Raw genomic sequence first — 20,719 nt, forward strand, 5'->3', positions numbered from 1 at the left:
TTCATCATGGCCGTCCCCGCCACTGCGTTCCACCCACTGTTTTTATGTACAATATATTTGCAATCACTGAAAAAAACAAACATAATGTGGCAACGACAGGAAAGCAAAACTCAAATTGCATAAATGAATCAAACTGAATGATTATGCATGGCATTAAACTTGTCACACAATACCCAAAATGTCAGACGTCGATAGCATGATAATGACAGAATTTGTATTTTGGGGCACCACTAGCTCTCGAGGTGTAACTCACTCATTGCCCCAGTCAAGCCGTGCCGTGATGTGCTGTTTGATGTCACTCAAGCGGTCGTGAGTGAGGTGACCCACTAAGACCTGCTGCCGCAGCTCCAATATCTCATTCATCACATGCCACAGTCTGTGAAAGAGATCCCCTTCATTTCTCTGAGAGAGACAGAAACAACATGAGTGGGTGACAGAGATGTTTACCTTTATTAAATCAGATTAGCTCAATCTATCTATCTATCCTATTTAAAATAACTGTTAAGTTAAAATGTCATTTATTCTTTGTGAAACTGAATTTTTCCAGTTTTACCATTCCTCCAGTCAAACGATCTTTCAAATTTGTTGCTTTGATGCTCAAGACACATTTCAACGATTTTTCCAGGCCTGGAGTTCACAATTTTTTAATTCCATTACATTTCCTGGTATGTAAAATATCTATTCTTAATAAATTCACTCATGATTGACAGTTAAATCAACTCTATTTGTTCAGCGTAACACAAAGAGAGATATTTTACCATGTAGAGCTGCTTCCACATGGTGCCCCAGTCTCTCAAGGTCATAGTTATCTCTGTAATAACCGAGTCCTCGGTGGGTATGACGGTCTCAAACTGCCTGCAGGGCAAGACACACAAACACACATTCACACACTCGTCTGCACAAGCTCAGGATGGAAAGCAGTGACCTCACATGACCATAAGGAGTAACACTGACTCATGAGGACATGTCCGCAAATACATTAGCAATGGCTTGTGGGATAGTGAAGGCTCCTGTCACTTCAATACAGCGGACGTGTCATTTTGCAAATGCATTTTATCCAAAGCAGAAAGACGGTCCCTAGTAGTAGTTGAGTGTTTTTCTCAAGGACACTGGTGGCAGGTCAAAGGTGAGATTTCATTAGCCGTCCAGTTCATCAGGTCAACCCATTATCCCTTACTTTAACAGATTCTAAACTGTCTTTCTTTCAAATAAATGCAATGATCATTTTTAAGTGTGGCTTAATTGTCCAAATATGAGTTTAATGTAGGAATTACCATTATTTACAGTATGTATGTTTTTTTTCCATACCCTTTGTTCTTGACGTGGGCATTCTTGAGGTGAATATAGGAGCTTGGGAATATTCCCTGGGGAGAAACCACAGAAAAGTTATTTAATGAGCCTGTAAAACACATAAGAGTGAGTAAACATACATGCGCTACCATCTGTAAATAAATGTGCCGAGATTCAAAGCAGAGGAAATAGATACAGATAAATCAAAAAAAGAACAGGAATCGTTTAAATGTTGTACACTGTTACTGTGTCAACCGTGCAGCGGCGTAGGATTGCTCTCACCTTTACATTTGGATTCTTTGTGATGAATCCTCTGTACCATCCTACAAAATGCCATTTAGAATTATTTCACACTTTCACACTTCAACAGCACGATGGATTATGTATTAAACATTTTCAACCATTTTAACTTTAAAGGGGAACTTGGCAACTATTTCAACTTAATAAAAACGTTTAGAAATCATTTGGATGGTTAAATAACTTGTTCAGGTGAAACACGAACTGCGTTACGGCAATTCGACATAAACACACATGCCCCCCTCAATAACATACATAGCTCCACATGATAAAGTTGGCCGGCTCCGATAATAAAATGTTGTGAAATATACGCCCCACAGCTGTAGGGGGAGCTCGCTGAGAAAACATGCGACAACAAAAGTGAAAATCAGCAAAGAAATGGCTAGAGTTGCCAAGTTCCCCTTTAAGTATGCGATGCTAAAATATACTGGGTTCACTAAGAGTGTTTCTTCAACTCTGGGCACTTTTGACCCTGTGGACTTATATACAAAATATACTAGAGAATAGGACTGCATCTAACACAAAAGTGTTTGTTTATATAGGCTGTGTGTGTGTGTGTGTGTGTGTGTATTATATATATATAAAACATTCAAAATCTTACCGATCCCAAACATTTGAACGGCAGTGTATATGTGTGTGTGTGTTTGTGTGTGTGTGTGTGTGTGTGTGTGTGTGTGTGTGTGTGTGTGTGTGTGTGTGTGTGTTTGTGTGTATGTATGTATGTATGTATGTATGTATGTATGTATGTATGTATGTATGTATGTATTATATATATAAAACATTAAAAAGCTTACCGATCCCAAACATTTGAACGGCAGTGTATATGTATATGTGTGTGTTTGTGTGTGTGTGTGTGTGTGTGTGTGTGTGTGTGTATTATATATATATAAAACATTCAAAAGCTTACCGATCCCAAACATTTGAACGGCAGTGTATATGTGTGTGTTTGTGTGTGTGTGTGTGTGTGTGTGTGTGTGTGTGTGTTTGTGTGTATGTATGTATGTATGTATGTATGTATGTATGTATGTATGTATGTATGTATGTATTATATATATAAAACATTAAAAAGCTTACCGATCCCAAACATTTGAACGGCAGTGTATATGTATATGTGTGTGTTGTGTGTGTGTGTGTGTGTGTGTGTGTGTGTGTGTGTGTGTGTGTGTGTGTGTGTGTGTGTGTGTGTGTGTGTGTGTGTGTGTGTGTGTGTGTGTGTGTGTATGTATGTATGCATGTATGTATGTATTATATATATAAAACATTAAAAAGCTTACCGATCCCAAACATTTGAACGGCAGTATATATGTATATGTGTGTGCGCGTGTGTGTGTGTGCGTGTGTATGCATGCATGCATGTATGTATGTATGTATGTATGTATGTATGTATGTATGTATGTATTATATATATAAAACATTAAAAATCTTACCGATCCCAAACATTTGAACGGCAGTGTATGTGTGTGTTTGTGTATGTGTGTGTGTGTGTGTGTGTGTGTGTGTGTGTGTGTGTGTGTGTGTGTGTGTGTGTGTGTGAGTGAGTGTGTGTGTGTGTGTGATATATTTATAAATATATATATATATATATATATATATATATATATAAATAAACACATATTATATAAAACAAAAACTTTTGTTAGATGCGATTTGACAGCACTAATTTTAAGTTATTTAAAAAAGAATCAACTGGAAAGAGTTATAATCTGTTTATAATCTCGTTTATAATCTACAAACGACTGACTGCATATCAACAAATAAATTCGACAGAATCCGTGTCCATATCTGAGGATCTACAGTTCGTAAGAATTTGATTGTCAGCAACACGACAACATTGACTACCTTCGCATTTCTCCAGAATCTGCACTGTGTCCCCGATCTCCAGCGGGAGTCCATGCTGAAGCATTCCTCGAAAATTTGCCAGCACTGAGGGAAAAACAAGCAAATGTGACGCATGAGTAAAGTTACAGTTCTGACAGACAACAACGTGACAAAACCATCTGTCTTCACAAAATCTGCATGGAAACCATCTTTACTTCGGTGATGTAAACATTAAATTCAATATTCACTGCAAATTCAGGAACAATTCCCTTCTGAATAACACCCAACCCAACACACATTTCCTTATGAAAAATAAACCATACTATGCTTAGATCTGCACTTCTAACATTATCTCACTTCTCTCTTAAATAAACCCTGAGTCACCTCCCAAAGCACAAGTTACATAACAAGTACAAGATCTCTCCACACAGGAGCACATGGGCTCAACCTATCAAACACTTTCTGCATCCAAATGCCTACACTCTTTATGCACAAATACGTTAATTTTGAGGGCTCATTTGCATATCAAGTGGGTTAGGAAACTATCTGACGTGGAAATAAATAAATAATCACTTGCATAAACAGAACCGACAGAGTTCTGACACTGCTCAGAGGTTAAGCAGGCTGCCAGAGCAGCCGTGTCAGCTTTTAAACACGAGATGTGTTGTTGTGCTCGCTGCCTGTCAGAGACGTGAAGCAAACACACAGCATTCGTCCTGAATCCACCAGAGATGTTGTGAGTAAGGATGGGCAACCATAGATATATATACGTAGATTCCGCATTCGACCGCTCAAGACACGACGGAGCGTCCGCCATCTTGGAAGAATCAATGATGCCACAACATTGCGTTATGATATGAACTCAATATTAACAGAGTACAATACTATGGCAACTTTTTAATGTTGTGTTAGCTGACGCCTTCGTCTTGTTGTATCGTGTTAGTTTAGCAAAATAATCTGTTGAAGACTATTGCATAAATAGATATTCATAAGTACAGTTGGAGATCCTCAGTTAACTTCTTCTCGAAAGTTCATGGACCGTTTCAATATGGCGAAAGGCTTACGTATGGCCCATAAAAACAGCCACTAATGAGGCATCTGTGTATATATACAGTGCAATGCATAAGTGAATACACCCATGCTAAAGTTGACTAAAAAGAGGAATAAAAAATTATATTTTGGAAATTGAACTTAATGCCTTAATTTAAAAAATTAGGAAAAATTAGGAAGGCAGATTTTTATTTTTAAGTATTTTTGTAAATTTTTGTTTAGGATACTATGCATCCTGATAAAGTTCCCTTGGCCTTTGGAATTAAAATAGCCCCACATCATCACATAGCCTTCACCATACCTAGAGATTGGCATGGTTTTATTTCAGTTAGCCTAAAAGCTAGTTTGATTTGCATTGAGAGATGATCTTATGGAAAGTACCCCATGCCAATCTCTAGGTATGGTGAAGGCTATGTGATGATGTGGGGCTATTTTAATTCCAAAGGCCAAGGGAACTTTATCAGGATGCATAGTATCCTAAACAAAAATTTAAAAAAATACTTAAAAATAAAAATCTGCCTGCCTCTATGGGAATTTAACATAGGGGTGTCCAAACTTATGCACCCTGTATTTTAAGGAAGAACATTTATTTATTTACGATACATTATTCATTCACAAAGAAAATTGGTGTCCTTAAAGGTTGGATTTTTCCAAATTTTTTAAATTAAGGCATTAAGTTCAATTTCCAAAATATGATTTTTTTATTCCTCTTTTTAGTCAACTTTAGCATGGGTGTATTCACTTATGCATTGCACTGTATATATGTATATATATACATATATATATATATATATATATATATATATATATATATATATTAAGGGTGGAACGGTACATGTATTCGTATTGAACCGAAACGGTACGGGCATCACGGTTCGGTGCATGAATACACACGGAGAATACACGGTATAAAAATAAATAAAACTCGCGTGCAAATGAATTAATGTAATGCGGAACTATTGAGAGAGGCGCGGGCGCGATCGAACAGTGGAAACATAAAAACATACTCCGTCATTTTGTTCATAGGACATCATTCAAACTGCAAAGTGTTTACTTATATTTGTGTGCACTCGCAATAAAACACAACATTGTGCTTTTGTCAAACTGTAAACTCTTGTCATACTGTAACCTACAACTGTCACCCAACACAGTGAGTAAGTTACACATTCTACATTGATTAAAAGAAAATCTAATTTGTTTTTAATGGTAGTATTATTTTATACAGAAATAAATTATTTATAATTCAGATGAGAATAATTTAGTTACTGTTACTATTGTGGAAAACAAATATATTGATCTGAAATATAGCTAATTAATTTTAAATTCATTCAGGTACAATTACCAAACATATCTCAAGGCCTTTTTGTCTTTTTATTAATTTAATTAATAAACTAATTATATAAAACTATTGTCAGTGCACTACAAATAAACTGGTTCTATGCTTTTACTTTATTAATAAAACTTATTTAAAAAATACAAGGCTTAAGACATTTTTTTTCCTTTGGTGGTACAGCCTACAGACATGCACAATAAATAAAAAATTGCCTTCTACATTTTTGTTTTGCTTTTCCCTCCATTGTACCGAACTCGTACCGAACCGTGATGTCTGAACCGAGGTATGAACCGAACCGTGACTTCTGTGTACCGTTCCACCCCTAATATATATATATATAAATCTATGTAGGCAACATCACTTTTTTCCAATCAAATACAAAGTGATCAAGGTCAATATCAACAATATCAATATTGATACTTCTATGAAATATATTTTGTCTAATTTCCAAGCACAAAATGGGTATTACAGCCACTTAAAAAAGCTATTATCAATATCAAATAGGTCCAAACTGTAAATTATTAGACTACTTTTTGTTGTTTTACATTTATTAACAAAAATTTTAGAACAATCAACCTTTATTGATTCAAAAAATTATCAACTTTAGATATCAAATAATTGAATAAATGGCTGCATGTTAGAGTGCTCACATTTTACTCATTTAAAGAAAGTTCTTATCAACTTTTTCCAAACAAAAAGTAAAAAAAAAAAATGCGTTTAAACATTTTCAAATATTTTTAAGCAATTTTGTTAAAGTATTAAAAACATTTATTTTTTAATTGAGGCTTTTTTTTTCTTCATTATGATATCCGGGCAGTTGATATTTCTGACTTAAAAAAATCTAAATTATTTTTTAAATGATTAAGCATTTTTGAATAAATTAACTGATAGAACAAAAACTGAGTGTCACGTCATTGGCCCAAATATAACTATCTTATTTAACCAATGAATTCACAATCTTTTCCATGACCAATCATATGCGATTACTGGATTAAGGACTTTTAATAATCATTTTGATTCAGATGAATCTAATCTAATGACTAATGACTCGTGAACCAGTTTTGAGTGATTAACTGAAAAAAAAAAAAACGCTACTCACAAACTGAATTCACTAAAACAAGTCTGACAACAACCTACAAGCATCATAGTCAAGCACCATAGTCATGTTGTCTTCCGGAAATGCACAAATCTAGTTCACGGGGTATTTATAATCTAGTTAACGGCATATGATTCTTATATTACAGCTTAAACCTCTATTTGAACCTCTGCCATGGCCAACGGGAGTGACAAAAGCTCTGTTGTAATAGGACGGGCAAACCCGTTTGAGCCGTGCGCCTGTGCTAAACGCTTTCCCACGGTCCTGCTGTCAGCGCTGTGGACACACACTGCTGTTTGGCAGTGAGACAGAGCAGAGGCCCGTCTCACAGAACCCTGACCAGGTGCAAAGAGCCCTCCGGACCCCTGTAACTCAACCCTGTGGCTGGGACGTTCAGTCAGGTTGCTTCTGCGATATAATGCGGCTGCTATTAGACATCGAAGCATTTTAGAAAGGTTAAGGTGGCATTAATGAATGTGGCCACATTTAGAGGCTGAATAATGTTATGCACTTACAGTTTTTAGATCTCTGTGGAAATGGAGAATATCACACACTGCACATTTTTGAGCTGGGTATGTTTGGGGAAAAAAAGGTCATGATGGCCTGAGCGATTGTTCGTTGCATCACTCTGGTTGCTTTGCTGACACGTTTTTTTCTCTGCTGTGTTCTTAAGGTTATAAATATCAGAAATAATAATAATTTCCCCTCAAGTTGGACTGTTGTAATGAACTGTGAGAACAGTGTAACAATTAAAATTCAGGTATGCATAAAGCTTTCTAGCCTGTGCATTCATAATATAATCAGTAGTATTGTAAACATTACGGATAGACAAAATAATATCGGTACCAATTATCATTTTTTTTAATCAGCTAGGATTGTATATAATTGTTGCCTTGTTCATTTTTACATTTATATTACCTTTGCTGTAATCTAATGACCACTTAAAGTAAATATATAATTAAGAGATTGAAATAATTAATATACATTTTTTTTTTAAACTGCACATTATAATGTTGTGGTGCTTTAATTCACAAACATTTAGTTTTATTTTGTCTTATTTTTCTTTAATTTGGACAAAATAGATTTGTAATATATTAGATATCAATCCTAACATCATTGTTTTCATTGGTTTCATTGGCTAATTATCATATCAAACAGAATTTTTATTACAAAAAGAACATAATTTAACTTTTTAGCTAAATATTTTATTTGAATCATATACAGTACCTGTCAAAAAGTTCGGAAACATTGAAGTCTTTTCTACTCACCGAGGCTGCATTTATTTAATCAAAAACACAGTAAAAACAGTCAATATTGTCAAATATTATTACAATTTAAAATAATCGTTTTCTATTTTATTATTGTAAAATATAATTTATTAATGTGATGCGAAAAACTGAATTTTCAGCATCATTACTCCAGTCTTGTGTCACATGATCCTTCAGAAATCATAATAATATGCTGATTTGCTGCTCAAGAAACATTTATTATAATGTGCAGTTTTTAATGCTTCACATTTTTGTGGAAACAATAATATCATTCAAACATTTATGGTGAGATTAAAAAAGAGAGATAAATGGATACTTAATCAAAAGTGACAGTGAAGACATTTATAACGTTACAAAATAATTACATTAAAAAAATTCTTTAATAAATGTAATACATAAATTAATAAATGCACATAAATGTGGTTCATTGAACTTTTTCATTATCAAAGAATCCTGAAAAAAGTATCACCATTTCCACAAAAATGTTAAGCAAATGTTTAAATGTTTTCGACATTGATAATAATAAGAAATATTTCTTGGGCACCATATTATCATATTATTATGATTTCTGAAGGATCGTGTGACACTGAAGACTGGAGTAATGATGCTGAAAACTCAGCTTTGCCATCACAGAAATAAATTGCATTTTAAAATATATTAAAATAGAAAACAGTTATTTTAAATTGTAATAATATTTCGCAATATTACTGTTTTTACTGTATTTTTTGATTAAATAAATGCAGCCTTAGTGATCATAAGAGACTTCTTTCAACCACATAATTTCTTTTTATGTTTTCAAACTTTTGACAGGTACTGTAAATATGAATATCTAATATATAAATTAAAAATATTTATATAAAAAAAAATGTAATTGTAATGCTTCTAAGCAAAGAACTACTACAAATAATATATAGGTTTTTACATTTCCAATAATAACTGGAAAATTATACTACAAATGTAAATTTATCAAAGTTATGAATTCATACAATGCAAAACATAACTGAATTGTTGACTTGCAATCATTCCTGCAATTCTGACAAAATCTCATATATGTCAGCCAGCAAAGCACAGCACTGATCCGATTCGGCAAATTAAGGTACAGAACCATCAACTGGCCTGAAACATTCTCACACTGCAGGCTTCATGGAAAGCACAACTGAAAATCTTACCACAAAACACTTCTGCTGCATATTCTTCATCACTTATATTTCACATGTACTAATGTATTCAATGCAAACGCCCTTTATCAGCATTATCAGAGACAGTAAATCAGATGTCAGAGTGTTAATCCAGCAGCAGAATCCCCTGTAGACAGTCAGAGCTCGCTGAAATCTGTCTGTATGTCAGGGTGATGGATGCGTGTGCACGCTAAACTCTCTTCATATTGCTTTTTGACGCTAGCTGTAATGTTGTATTGAGTCAGCCTCGAGAGAGGACAATGCCAGCCGAAGGCAGAGCGCGATACTCTTGATACAAAGAAATACCAACACAACACTTAGAATGCTAATGGAAGGGATGTTTGTATGAGTACGTCTGGGATCAGTCCTGCAGTTCTTCTTGTATTGAGTGAGGCTGGGATTGCACAACTGAAGTTACATGGGATTGGACTACAATCGGAGAGGATGAACATAAGATTTTAGCTTAGATAACGACGTTACTACACCGTTTGCTCCAATTAAGCCTGTTTCTCCATTGACAGCCATTCAAAAGTATAGCTGTAAGATTTGTGGTGGTAACATGAAATCACAAATATTTCATTTTCATGTTTTTAATAAAATTTTTGATTATATGATTGTTTCCTTTAGAACTTAATTTGAATTTTAAAACCAAGTCACTGTTTGCTAAAGTAGACTTTACAGAGTGCTTGACTCTTGCACTGTCAATACAAGATCTTGGATGGAAATAAATGTTATGATGTTATTTCCATCAAGAGGTGCATACATTTTTGGTCAAGATCTTGTATTGACAATGCAAGAGTCCAGCACTCTGTAAAGTCTCAGAGGTGGACAGTAACAAAGTACATTTACTTGAATACTTTACCTAAGTACACTTTTTGAGTATCTGTACTTTACTTGAGTGTTATTTTTTTCTGGAAACTTTTTACTTTAACTTCACTACATTTGAAAGACAAATATCGTACTTTTTACTCCACTACAATTCTGTCAAGGTCCTTGAGTAGAAAGTAGTAATGTCAGTCAGGGGATGATGTTTTGGCTGGAAATGAATGTCGGATTGACGTCAGAAACCGACTGATGTTGGTTTCTGACGTCAACCCGATTTTCGTTTTCAACCACAATATTACGTCTGTCCAACGTTGGAGATTAATGTCAATCTGGCGTTGGATTCTGACATCAACCTGATTTTCATTTTCAACGTTGGGTTTGGTCTTCAAAATGCGAATTTTGTCATTGTTTTGGTGCACACTAGCTTATAGATAACAGTAAGGCTAACATATTCATACTAAAAGCCCAAAAACTTTAAATAGGGCAATATTTGAGTGCCCTATTTGGGTGTCCGAAACCACTGTGGATGTTATTAAATGCACTTATTCAATCTCACATTCAATCCCACTACTGGAACTGTGTTCTAGAAATACATGTGATATTGATATGAGGGTAGGCAGGCATAGATTCAGAGCGGGCGGGTATAGATATATACATAGTTGTCGCCTTGGCTACGGTTTCGTTCCAATGAACTGCAGTAGCCAAGGCGACATCTATTTATATATCTATACCCGCCCGCGCCGTCAGATCATTTGGACGTGTGCTGTGTTCAAGAGATAACAACGATATAAATACTGTTCGTTTTCTCACACAAACCGCTCGTTTCGTGTCTTAGGCCATCAATGTGTACTTATGATGGGGAATTGTTTCATTTGGACGATGGGGAATTGTTTTAATTTGGACTCTGTGCTTGTGTTTTGAGACAGTGACCATCGACCTGCATTATATGACTGACAGACAAGAACGGTTTGACCTAAAAATATCAAAATTGGAACTACTGCGGAAAAAAAGACACCTACATCTTGGATGCCCTTGAGGTAAGCTAAAACATACCAAAATTTTATTTCAAAGTGAACTATCCCTTCAAGTACTTTTAAAAACAAGTAGCCTACTTCTGTACTTTTACTTAAGTAAAAATCGGTCTTTACAACTTTTACTTGTAACGGAGTCATATTTTACCAGTAGTATCTGTACTTTCACTCAAGTAAGGAAGTTGTGTACTTTGTCCACCTCTCCAGCACATCCCAAAGACGTTCAATCAATTTAAGCTCTGGACTCGGAGGTGCCGATTCATGTGTGAAAATGATTCTTCATGCTTCCTTTCAACTATTCTTTCACAATTTGAGCCTGATGAATCAAGTCTTCCTATATGGTTGTTTAAGAAATAAAAAGCTACACTCCATCAATTAGTGTTAGAAGAACTGTTCCCAAGCATATAACATGCTAGAAACATAATAATCACGCAATAATGATCCAATCAGACGTTTAAGCATTTGCCTATTATAATCCGGGAAGTATACAGTCTTTCTCTTGTGGGATAATGTTTAAAAAACATTGATGACTCATCCTGCACTCAAAGGCGTGTCCATATTTTTGTTCAATCAAATGCACTCTAGAATGAAAATGCCCTTCCCCCAATACCACTTGCCCCTACAAAGGAAATAGCAAATCCTGGTTCATGTTTCAAATTACGCTCATCGAGCCATTTTTATAAATGCATTTTATAAAGCCTGACATGTTAAATAATAGTCCAAAAATCAAATGTTTGGAAATGGACCATTTTATGGAACCTTTAGACACTACTATTGTATCAAATATGATAGGCTTATATAGGGTTAAGCTGTATCTACAGGATGGTGATAAAGCTTTTGGTTCATTTAATCACACCAAGCATTAGGAGAGACACAGTTTTAATATATAGGCAGAAAGTGGCTCAGCCAGTCTCTAAAAACAAACTTTATTAAAAACCAAGTATCAGAGGTACACCAGCAGTGCAGTTTTCTCATTTGATGTGAAATGATTCCCAGACTCAGCCCTTGTGTGCAGTAATGAGAATATTAGTTTTGATATTACATCTCTCAAATTTTGCTTTGTTCCATTCGCTCCCAGAGCGCAACATCATTCTATATTAACACTTTATTTGCATATAAAAGAGTGCAGGTCCTATTGTAGTTCTACAAAAAATAAAATGCCGTCACAGTAAAAACATCTCACTTAAAATAAACACAGGCTACTATAATGCACAAAGAACGTTTAGATTAACAAATCAATTCTGTCAGCAATATACAGGATTAGCAGAAAGAGAAATCACAAAAAAGGTCTTTAACATTTCAATTGTTTCTCCTAGACATAAACGCTATTAAATGGAGACTTCTATGAGTTTCCACATTTTGTGTCCAGAGAAAAACACCCCAGTAACCTCTGTAGGAGCCTTTTGACAAACGATTCTTGATAAAAAGTAACTGACCTTTGTCAAAAGATGTTTTTCTAACACATCAAAATATATCCCAGCCTTTTAATAAGCCCCCAAAAGTGTAACTGTGACTCTGAGGTAATATTAAAACATTGCTCTGTTTGTTTAAGAACCCCGGCCTCCCTGACATAGCAACAGTGGTTCAACCAATAGCGTGAGTTGGGGGGCGTGGCTGTCTGTTCATCTGACCAATGAGCGACCGGTGAGTGTTCTGGAAACCTGTTTGCAAAGAGTCATTATTTAAGTGAAGATAGCCAAGTGAATAAATCTATTAAGAAATATCAAACATTGTTTCACAGCTTCATAATTAAACAAGAGAGCATCCTCAGATGATTTTCTGGCAACTGAATGGAGTCTAAATGTGTTTGTAGTCTGTGTTCATTAGTGAAGCGTGGCTCTCAGATGGGAATGTCTTGTAGCTATTCTCCACGGAGCACAAGACGGCCGTTATTACCAAAATGCCCAGAGAGAGAACAACCGAGACGGAGAGAAAGAACTGCATGAGAGTGGTGGAAAACACACAGCAAACTCACTTTTGGGAATTGTTTGTCTTCGGCTGTCACTTTCTTTAATGTTCGAGAAGACAGTCTGAGAAAGTCAAGAGCACGTAACACATTTCAGAAACGCATTATCGCTTAGCTCCGTCAATGTGATCCACATTTTGAGGAGTGAATTATCACTTAGCCTAATGCCTTTATTTTAGAAAAAAAAAACCTGACACAGACACATTGACTCATGAGGCTCATGCAGGCGATATAGGTTCAAATCCTCTCTCTCACAAAAAATATTTCCAGCTAGTGATGTCTGGTTTGCGAACGAATCATTCTTTTGAACAGGTTCTTTTGGTGAACTGGTTCTAAAATCAGACTGAATTGTCTGAAACAGTCCATGGCTCGAGTCAGCAGTAAAGAAAAAACGTACTTTCGGATGTGCCTGACAGTCGCTCCGACTTGAAATGAGCCAATTTTCAGGAGTGCCAACTCATTCAGCACACCGGTTAGTCCAACAATACACCGAGCTAAGAACAGTCTTTCGGACCTAAAAGCCTAAATTAAATTATTTTAAGTCTCTTCAGAAAGTTTTGACTAAACTTCTTAATTCATCTGGATTCTTTTCACAATCTTTTCATGAACTTTTTGAAGCGTCAAAGTGGTAGTTGCGTAAACTGTCAATGGAGGGACGGAAATCTTTCAGATTTCATTAAAAATATTATCATTTGTGTTTTCGAAGATAAACAAAAGTCTTACGGTTTGGAACAACAAGAGGGTGAGTAAATGATGACAGAATTTAATTATTGAGTGAACTAACCCTTTAAAAATAGAAAACGTTATTGCGTGATTACGTAAATGAACTAAATCCGTTTTTTTAACCAGTTCATTAAAACGAACTGTCCGAAAGAACCTGTTCACCGGAAAATAATCTGACTTCCTATCAGTATTTCCAGCCTGTCGACTGTCCGGGACTATCCAATAACGTAGCAAAAATAAAACTGACATGTCAAGTACGGCCTCACAGGTTTCTCAGAGAATAACAAACCATATGCAACTTCTCCGACCAGTAGGCGAGAGTAAATTCACCTGACTATCAACGTGGTTGCTATGAAAAACAGCCGATGAGCTCTGACACATGGTAACAAGCACAAAGGCAGCAGTTTGGCGATTGAGTGCCCTTTCCAAACCCTTCCCACACAAACAGCCATGCTCTATACACATTTTGACAGCAACCAACAAGCACAACTCTTCAAGTCACACTGTAAATTACCTGAGAGACAGCTTCCAGCACATACGGTCATCCTTGGACATACATAAATAAAGACAAACATAAATCACATAAAACATGAAATCTACTGAAATAGTTGTAAATAATTGTTGAGTGCCAAAAAAAAAAAACATAGAGCTCAACTACTGTAAGCAAAGATGGATTTAAAGGGACAGTACACCCAAAAATTCAATCATTATTTACTCATACTCAAGTTAGAAAAACCTTTACAGAGCTCTTTCCACAAAAAGACCTAAAAAGTTGCCAAGTTAATAATTTCTTTTGCCAAAGAAATATTCCCAGGTAATGCACAATCCATATTAGCAAATAGCCAATAAACAATTTTTATTGGCATTGGTCAGTATTCGATATTTTAATGTACATGTTAATTTCACCTATAATTAAATGTATTACGTTTATATTACATCTAATGCTCACTTAAAGTTATGCTTTAACATAAGTAGTGCAAGATCTTTTCTTCTGTATTATGACGACAAATAAACAAAAAACTTCTAAATATCCTCGTAAACACAGTCAGTTATCTTTAAAGGTAGGATTTTTCCGAATTTTAGAAAAGAACCGCCCTCTCCACTTGCACATGCGCAACACTCTACCTGCTCCCGAGAGGGAACGCCTATTAAACGTGTGCGAGAGAGCATGCACGAGCCCAGTTCTCCTCGATTTGCTGTCGGCATCGCTCATACATGCTTACTTGCAAGCACGTACGACGGCCTTACGTAAACATATCACCAGAATGATTGACAATTAGGAGGACCAATAGTCTTGATGATCCACCCGGAAAAAGAAAATCCTCCACTATACCTTTAAGTGAACGTAAACAGCTGACAAAGAAAACGCATGTTACCGTATATTGGATCCGAGCATTCGCTCTTAAAGTGACAGCAGCCTAATATCCCTGCTGCTGTCTCTATAATAACATTAATCAAACAACAAAGAGAAAATTCACTCTCTGTTCTTGACTGAATATCTTTTGTAAATGTATTTGTACTGTATATTTTATTTATAAAGTGCAGTGTTATTTCACATTTGATTACAGTTTCTGTACCTGAATGGTAAAACACTGTTTATTTCAATCATATATTTGTTCAGTTTGTTCAATTTATTTGTGCGATAGCTATTATTTTTTTAAATGACTGTGTTTACTATTAGTTAGGCTAGTTGTTTTTGCTATGGTATGTTTTAACCATAGGCAAAAGTTCCTTGATTCCTTGAGCCTATTGATTTTTGTTCATGGTTTTTAGCTACAATGAAGTATTTTGCAAAAAGACTTAAACTAAATGTGAATGATATCCAAGTTGTTGTTTTTTTACCTTTTTGGAATCGAAATTAGTAATCGATAAGAATCGGATTCGATAAGCAGAATCGGATTCGGGCCATTAAAAATTAATTAAGTTAAAATACAAACGATATCCAACCACTTAATTTTTCATGAGCGGCATATGCCTCAAAACTACGCACTCTAATGATGACCTTGCTAAATCGACCATCAAGTGCATTTTTGTCTATTAAATTATCGTCCACAATTAATCGATAGTCGATTAATCGCTAGCATCCCTACTTTAAACCCATGAGATAAATTAGAAAGAAGCTCTTAAGTATCAAAAGCTCAAAGTCTGTAATCTGTAGAGATTCCTGTTCCTGGCAAGGCTGCAGAAAAATGAATCCAATATTGGCTTCTTTTTTGCCATCTCCTGGATGGCGAAAGGAATTATGGGAGTGAGTAAAATATGAGTGGATACTGGCAACAGGGTGCTAGATGAGCTGATTGTAACAAAGAATAAAACCCTAACGATTGTTTTGGCAGTGACTGAGAACGTAGCAAGTAGTACGTTATTGAAGTGGTAACACGCAATGAATTATGCAGAAAGAGCTGCTGAGATTGTTATAAGCATGAATGATTCAAATCTCTATCCTGTTCTCGCTCTAAACTGAGTCTTTGCAGTGACGGGATATTTAAAAAAATACGCTCCTAGATCACCGGTTTCAAAGCACTCACTAATAATGACACTTTTACACCTTGTTGTGATTCTTGCGACATGCAGCTGTTTGAACTGTGAAAGCTCGCCGTGGGCCATAAACCTTTAAGCTTTCACAAATCTTTAAGTATATGGCAGTATGTACAAAGTATGTGTTCAAAAACCTATCAAGCTGTCATCAATTGTCTACACAGACAGCATCCCACTGAAATAAAACTTCATAAGTGTCTGCTTTGAAATGCTCTATAGTGCTCACTGTTTCACATTAGCCAGTTGCTAAGATAACAGCCTCTTACTTCAATATTATAAATGTAAATAACACACAAACGTTGAGTGAAAGTCACTTTAAAATTTGACTTTCGTTAACTCAACAATAAGTAACTTCACCAGCTAATTAGCCTAATCTTTGACAACGATGCCATAGGAATATATAGAGCTCCCGCAAAAACGCGCTTGTTTCTCTGGCGCATAAGTGAAGGATACATGGAGTGCTGCCTAATGATTTGGCCAAAAATTTGTGGGCAGCATAATGTTGCTGCCAACCTTTTGGAACAGGGTCATTCCGTGTCAAATGAACCAAATTTCGGACACTTCCCAGGCTCAAATTTTGGATTTTGTTAATATTTTTTCTGTACAAAGACAAGCATAAATGGTGATGAAATGCCATGGATGTATATTTACTGAGTAATCCACTATTTGTTTTAACATTATTTGTTCTTTAGATATTCCTCCTTAAAAGATAAAAGTACCAGCTGTATGCAACGTGACTCACATTTGCTTTTTAACCCCTGAAAATTTGTACAATTTTCCAATTTACTCATGGAGCCGCATTAAGATCTCCATATCTCTGGGATTGAACCATCGAGGGCCTTTAAAATGAAGACACCAAAAGAAAAGTTTGCTAAGATACAGAATCTAAAAGGACATTAAGATATCTTTAATACTTCTTGAGTTACAGGCATGCAAACTTGAGGCAAAAAACTTGCATCTTTTGCCATTTTTAAACTGTCACCAATGGCATATAATGAAACAAAGATTGCTACAGTCAACAGGATTTACTAATAGATCTACCAATCTCTGTGTAAAAATAAAAATAATGATGCTGTCATCTTTCTAAAGTCATTTTTACACCCCGGTAAATTGGCTCCAAATCTCTTGACCCCCCTCTACAAAACAGCAAATCTGTGACATGTAATATTTGGCTTTCATCACTATTTATGTTTGTCTTTCTACAGAAAAAATATGAACAAAATCAAAAATTTGAGCCGGGGACCTCTGGTTGAGTTGACACGGAATGACCCAACAGCTTTTACATCCCATGATGCACTGGGTTTAGGAACAGAGCTTATGTGTGCACTGGAAGTCTCATTTAATTCCTACCAACGTCTCACAGATCTAGCAGCTGACTAGGCCTCTTCTAGCTTTATCTGTCAATCTTATCTCTTTCTCGGAGTGGCAGCGTGCCTGTTGACCAGGGCACAGTAGGCGCCCAGTCAGCATGTGACAAAAGCAAGAGACTCATTTGTATGCCGAATGCGCTCCAATCATAAATCCCGAGCCGAGAAGCACGGGAACGGGACGCGGCGATCCCAGACTACCAGCTTTTACCGCTAAAGAGTTTGACTGAGATCAGCTTTTGGTCTGATGATAAGTAAAGCGGTTGATGTTTCAATTATGCTAAATTCTTTAACAATCGGAAGAGATGTCACACGGTGCTGATGCATATGTGGGAGTCTGGAACAAAAAGTTACAAGAAAAGTGTTATGTGCTGGTGACATTAGCTTTCACTTTACTGATTAAATGTTCTGAACATTATGGCGTAATTATAAACCAATATGGTCTTGTCAAACTGTCTGTTCCCAGCTGTTCCCTGCAGATCCCACATGGTGGTTTTCATCACTAGCCGATCAGCCTCTCAATTCAGCACGGATGCAGAGATGACATTCAGAATTATGTGATTTCAAGTTTAAAAGGAGCGTTCATCCAAATAAGACAAGTCTCATGTTATCTGGTAGAATGTTTTTACTGTTTTTGTCCATACGGATGAAAGTTAATGGGATCCACTGACTTTCATTGTATGCACAAAAACACTTTTTCATTTTTCAAAACATCTTCTTTCCACGGAAGAATGTAAGTCGTACAGGTTTGGAACAACATGAGGGTGAGTAAATGATTACAGAATTTATGATTTTATTAGAATTTAAGAATATAAGAATTTAATAATTATGTCTTTAAGTTTTAATTTGTTACTCACATTACACTACTTGAATTAATTCAGAAGATTCGAGATATTGCACACATATCATATAAACTACATTTATGATCATTTTAAGGTGCTTTTCTGTCCTTTTTGAAGTTTGAACACTCCAGTCCCCATTTAATGTAATTTTAGGGACAAAAACTTCTCCTTTTGTGTTCCACAACAGAACTACAGATGAGAAAAAATAATGACAAAATGTTGATTTTTTTTGGCAAAATTCTCTTCACTTTATAGCCTCAATTCCTTTCATCAGCTTTGGTTTATGAGGAAAAGCCAGGTGTGGGAAGATGATCAACAGACACATTCTTGTTTGAAATGCCATTGCATTATGATACATTTACTGTAAATAGCAGATGGTTCATTAAGCTGAATTTGCAACCAAAAAGGGCTGAGAGGCCAAGATTACAGTGGACGCCTGTGTATAAAATGTGTATGCATGCATTTGTGTGTATGTGTGTGTGCCATCCCGGCTGGACTCCATCCATATTTCATGACTGATAAAGGTTTCGGTAGCAGTGTACACTTTCCAAGAGCAGCACTGTAATATGCAGCCATTTTCCAGTGCGATATGCTCCAGATGTGGCTTGTCACCAATGTGAATAAAGAAAATCCTTTCCCAATTTGCCATAATATCATTCTACAATTTAAGCACAGAGAAACACAGGCTTTGTTTATCGTCCATCCCTCCCTTGCCCCTTCCAACCACCTCTCTTCTTTGCTCTGACCTTCTCTCCTTCTAAGTGAAGAAATGACCAAATGTCACCATGTTGTTTATTTGAGTAAAGCTGTAGTGAACGAGATCACAGAAGACCTGAGGTCCATGTGAACTCTTACTACTGGATTCCTCACGCCGCTCAACTGACTTTGTCTCTAGCTATCAGCCAATGAGAGATGAGCAGATTCCAGACTGCCAAAAAATCATCCTTCAAACTGACAGCTGTTATCACAACAAACTTACAAAAAATAACAAATCAAAATAAAATCACTAAGGTTATCATTTAACTTGCCCTGAAGATTTGGTTGCACTTAATGCAAGCATTATTTCATGTAATTTAGTCCATAATTCATTTATCAATATGTAAACAGGGTGTGTGTGTGTGTACACATACAGAGAAAAGAAAGACAGATCACAGATGCATTTAAAAACTCTTTAGATAGACTAACAGACAGATGGGATAGATAGATAGATAGATAGATAGATAGATAGATAGATAGATAGATAGATAGATAGATAGATAGATAGATAGATAGATAGATACCTTAAAGGCAGATATATATATGTATACAATACCATATAGCCTAAATGTAAATCTGTAAACAAAATGTCAATACATAAACATTAAATTAATAAAATATTAACTAAAAGCAAATCGAATACGTTATTGGTTGCTGTTGATGCAATAACAGATAGGACTGATAATGATGAATATATATATATATATATATATTTTTTTTTTTTTTTTTTGCATCGTTTCGATTTTAGATGTAAAATCATATTCTCAGTAAATGAATTAGAGCGTCTGTGTGAAGAAAGACAAAAGATCAGCCTTTACTGCGGCTATTTCTTCTTATTGCTGCATATAAGAGCCATTCAAGATGACCATTCAAATTAATGAAGGAAAACAACATAAACAATTCCAGCCGAAAAATGAAAAAAAAAAATATTATAATAATTATATATACTACTAATAATAAAAACACTCGATATTCATTATTATGTCACTTGCCTTCAAGATTTTAAATGAGCGGAAAATGATGTGACATTTCATCTGGCATCAGATTGTGGATGTCACGGCTCATTATCGCACCTGCAGCGATTTAACTTGCGTTTTATTAACGATGCGGCAATATAATGTAAATATATTACTTACCAACGCCATATTTTTCATGTTCAGTCGGTATCCACATTTTTTCCCGCGTCAAGTGAAATAAATGTGCTATAAAACAGGGCAAATACGGCGGGTGCTATCCATATTGTTGTTACACAGGGTTGCACTGTATTGTTCTGAGGGCAGAGCCACAGCAGCATCCCACATACACCACACTTCTCAGCCCTGAAGAAAAACACCATTGCCT

General features: G+C 35.7%; 1 protein-coding gene across 1 annotated transcript in view; it reads right to left on the reverse strand.

Annotated features, from left to right (window-relative positions):
* Positions 1-20,709, reverse strand: part of dock4a (dedicator of cytokinesis 4a) — a 75,645-nt gene extending 54,936 nt beyond the window's left edge. The window contains exons 1-6 of the mRNA XM_084396896.1: positions 20,515-20,709; positions 3,427-3,510; positions 1,573-1,613; positions 1,309-1,364; positions 759-855; positions 254-402 (exon numbers count right to left, since the gene is read on the reverse strand). Of these exons, the coding sequence (XP_084253022.1) occupies positions 254-402; positions 759-855; positions 1,309-1,364; positions 1,573-1,613; positions 3,427-3,510; positions 20,515-20,551 (464 nt within the window). The 5' untranslated portion in view covers positions 20,552-20,709. The remainder of the gene's footprint in view (positions 1-253; positions 403-758; positions 856-1,308; positions 1,365-1,572; positions 1,614-3,426; positions 3,511-20,514) is intronic.
* Positions 20,710-20,719: the final 10 nt, after the last annotated feature.

The sequence above is a fragment of the Rutilus rutilus genome (assembly GCF_951802725.1).
Source record: "Rutilus rutilus genome assembly, chromosome: 23".
In the NCBI taxonomy this organism is placed as follows: domain Eukaryota; kingdom Metazoa; phylum Chordata; class Actinopteri; order Cypriniformes; family Leuciscidae; genus Rutilus; species Rutilus rutilus.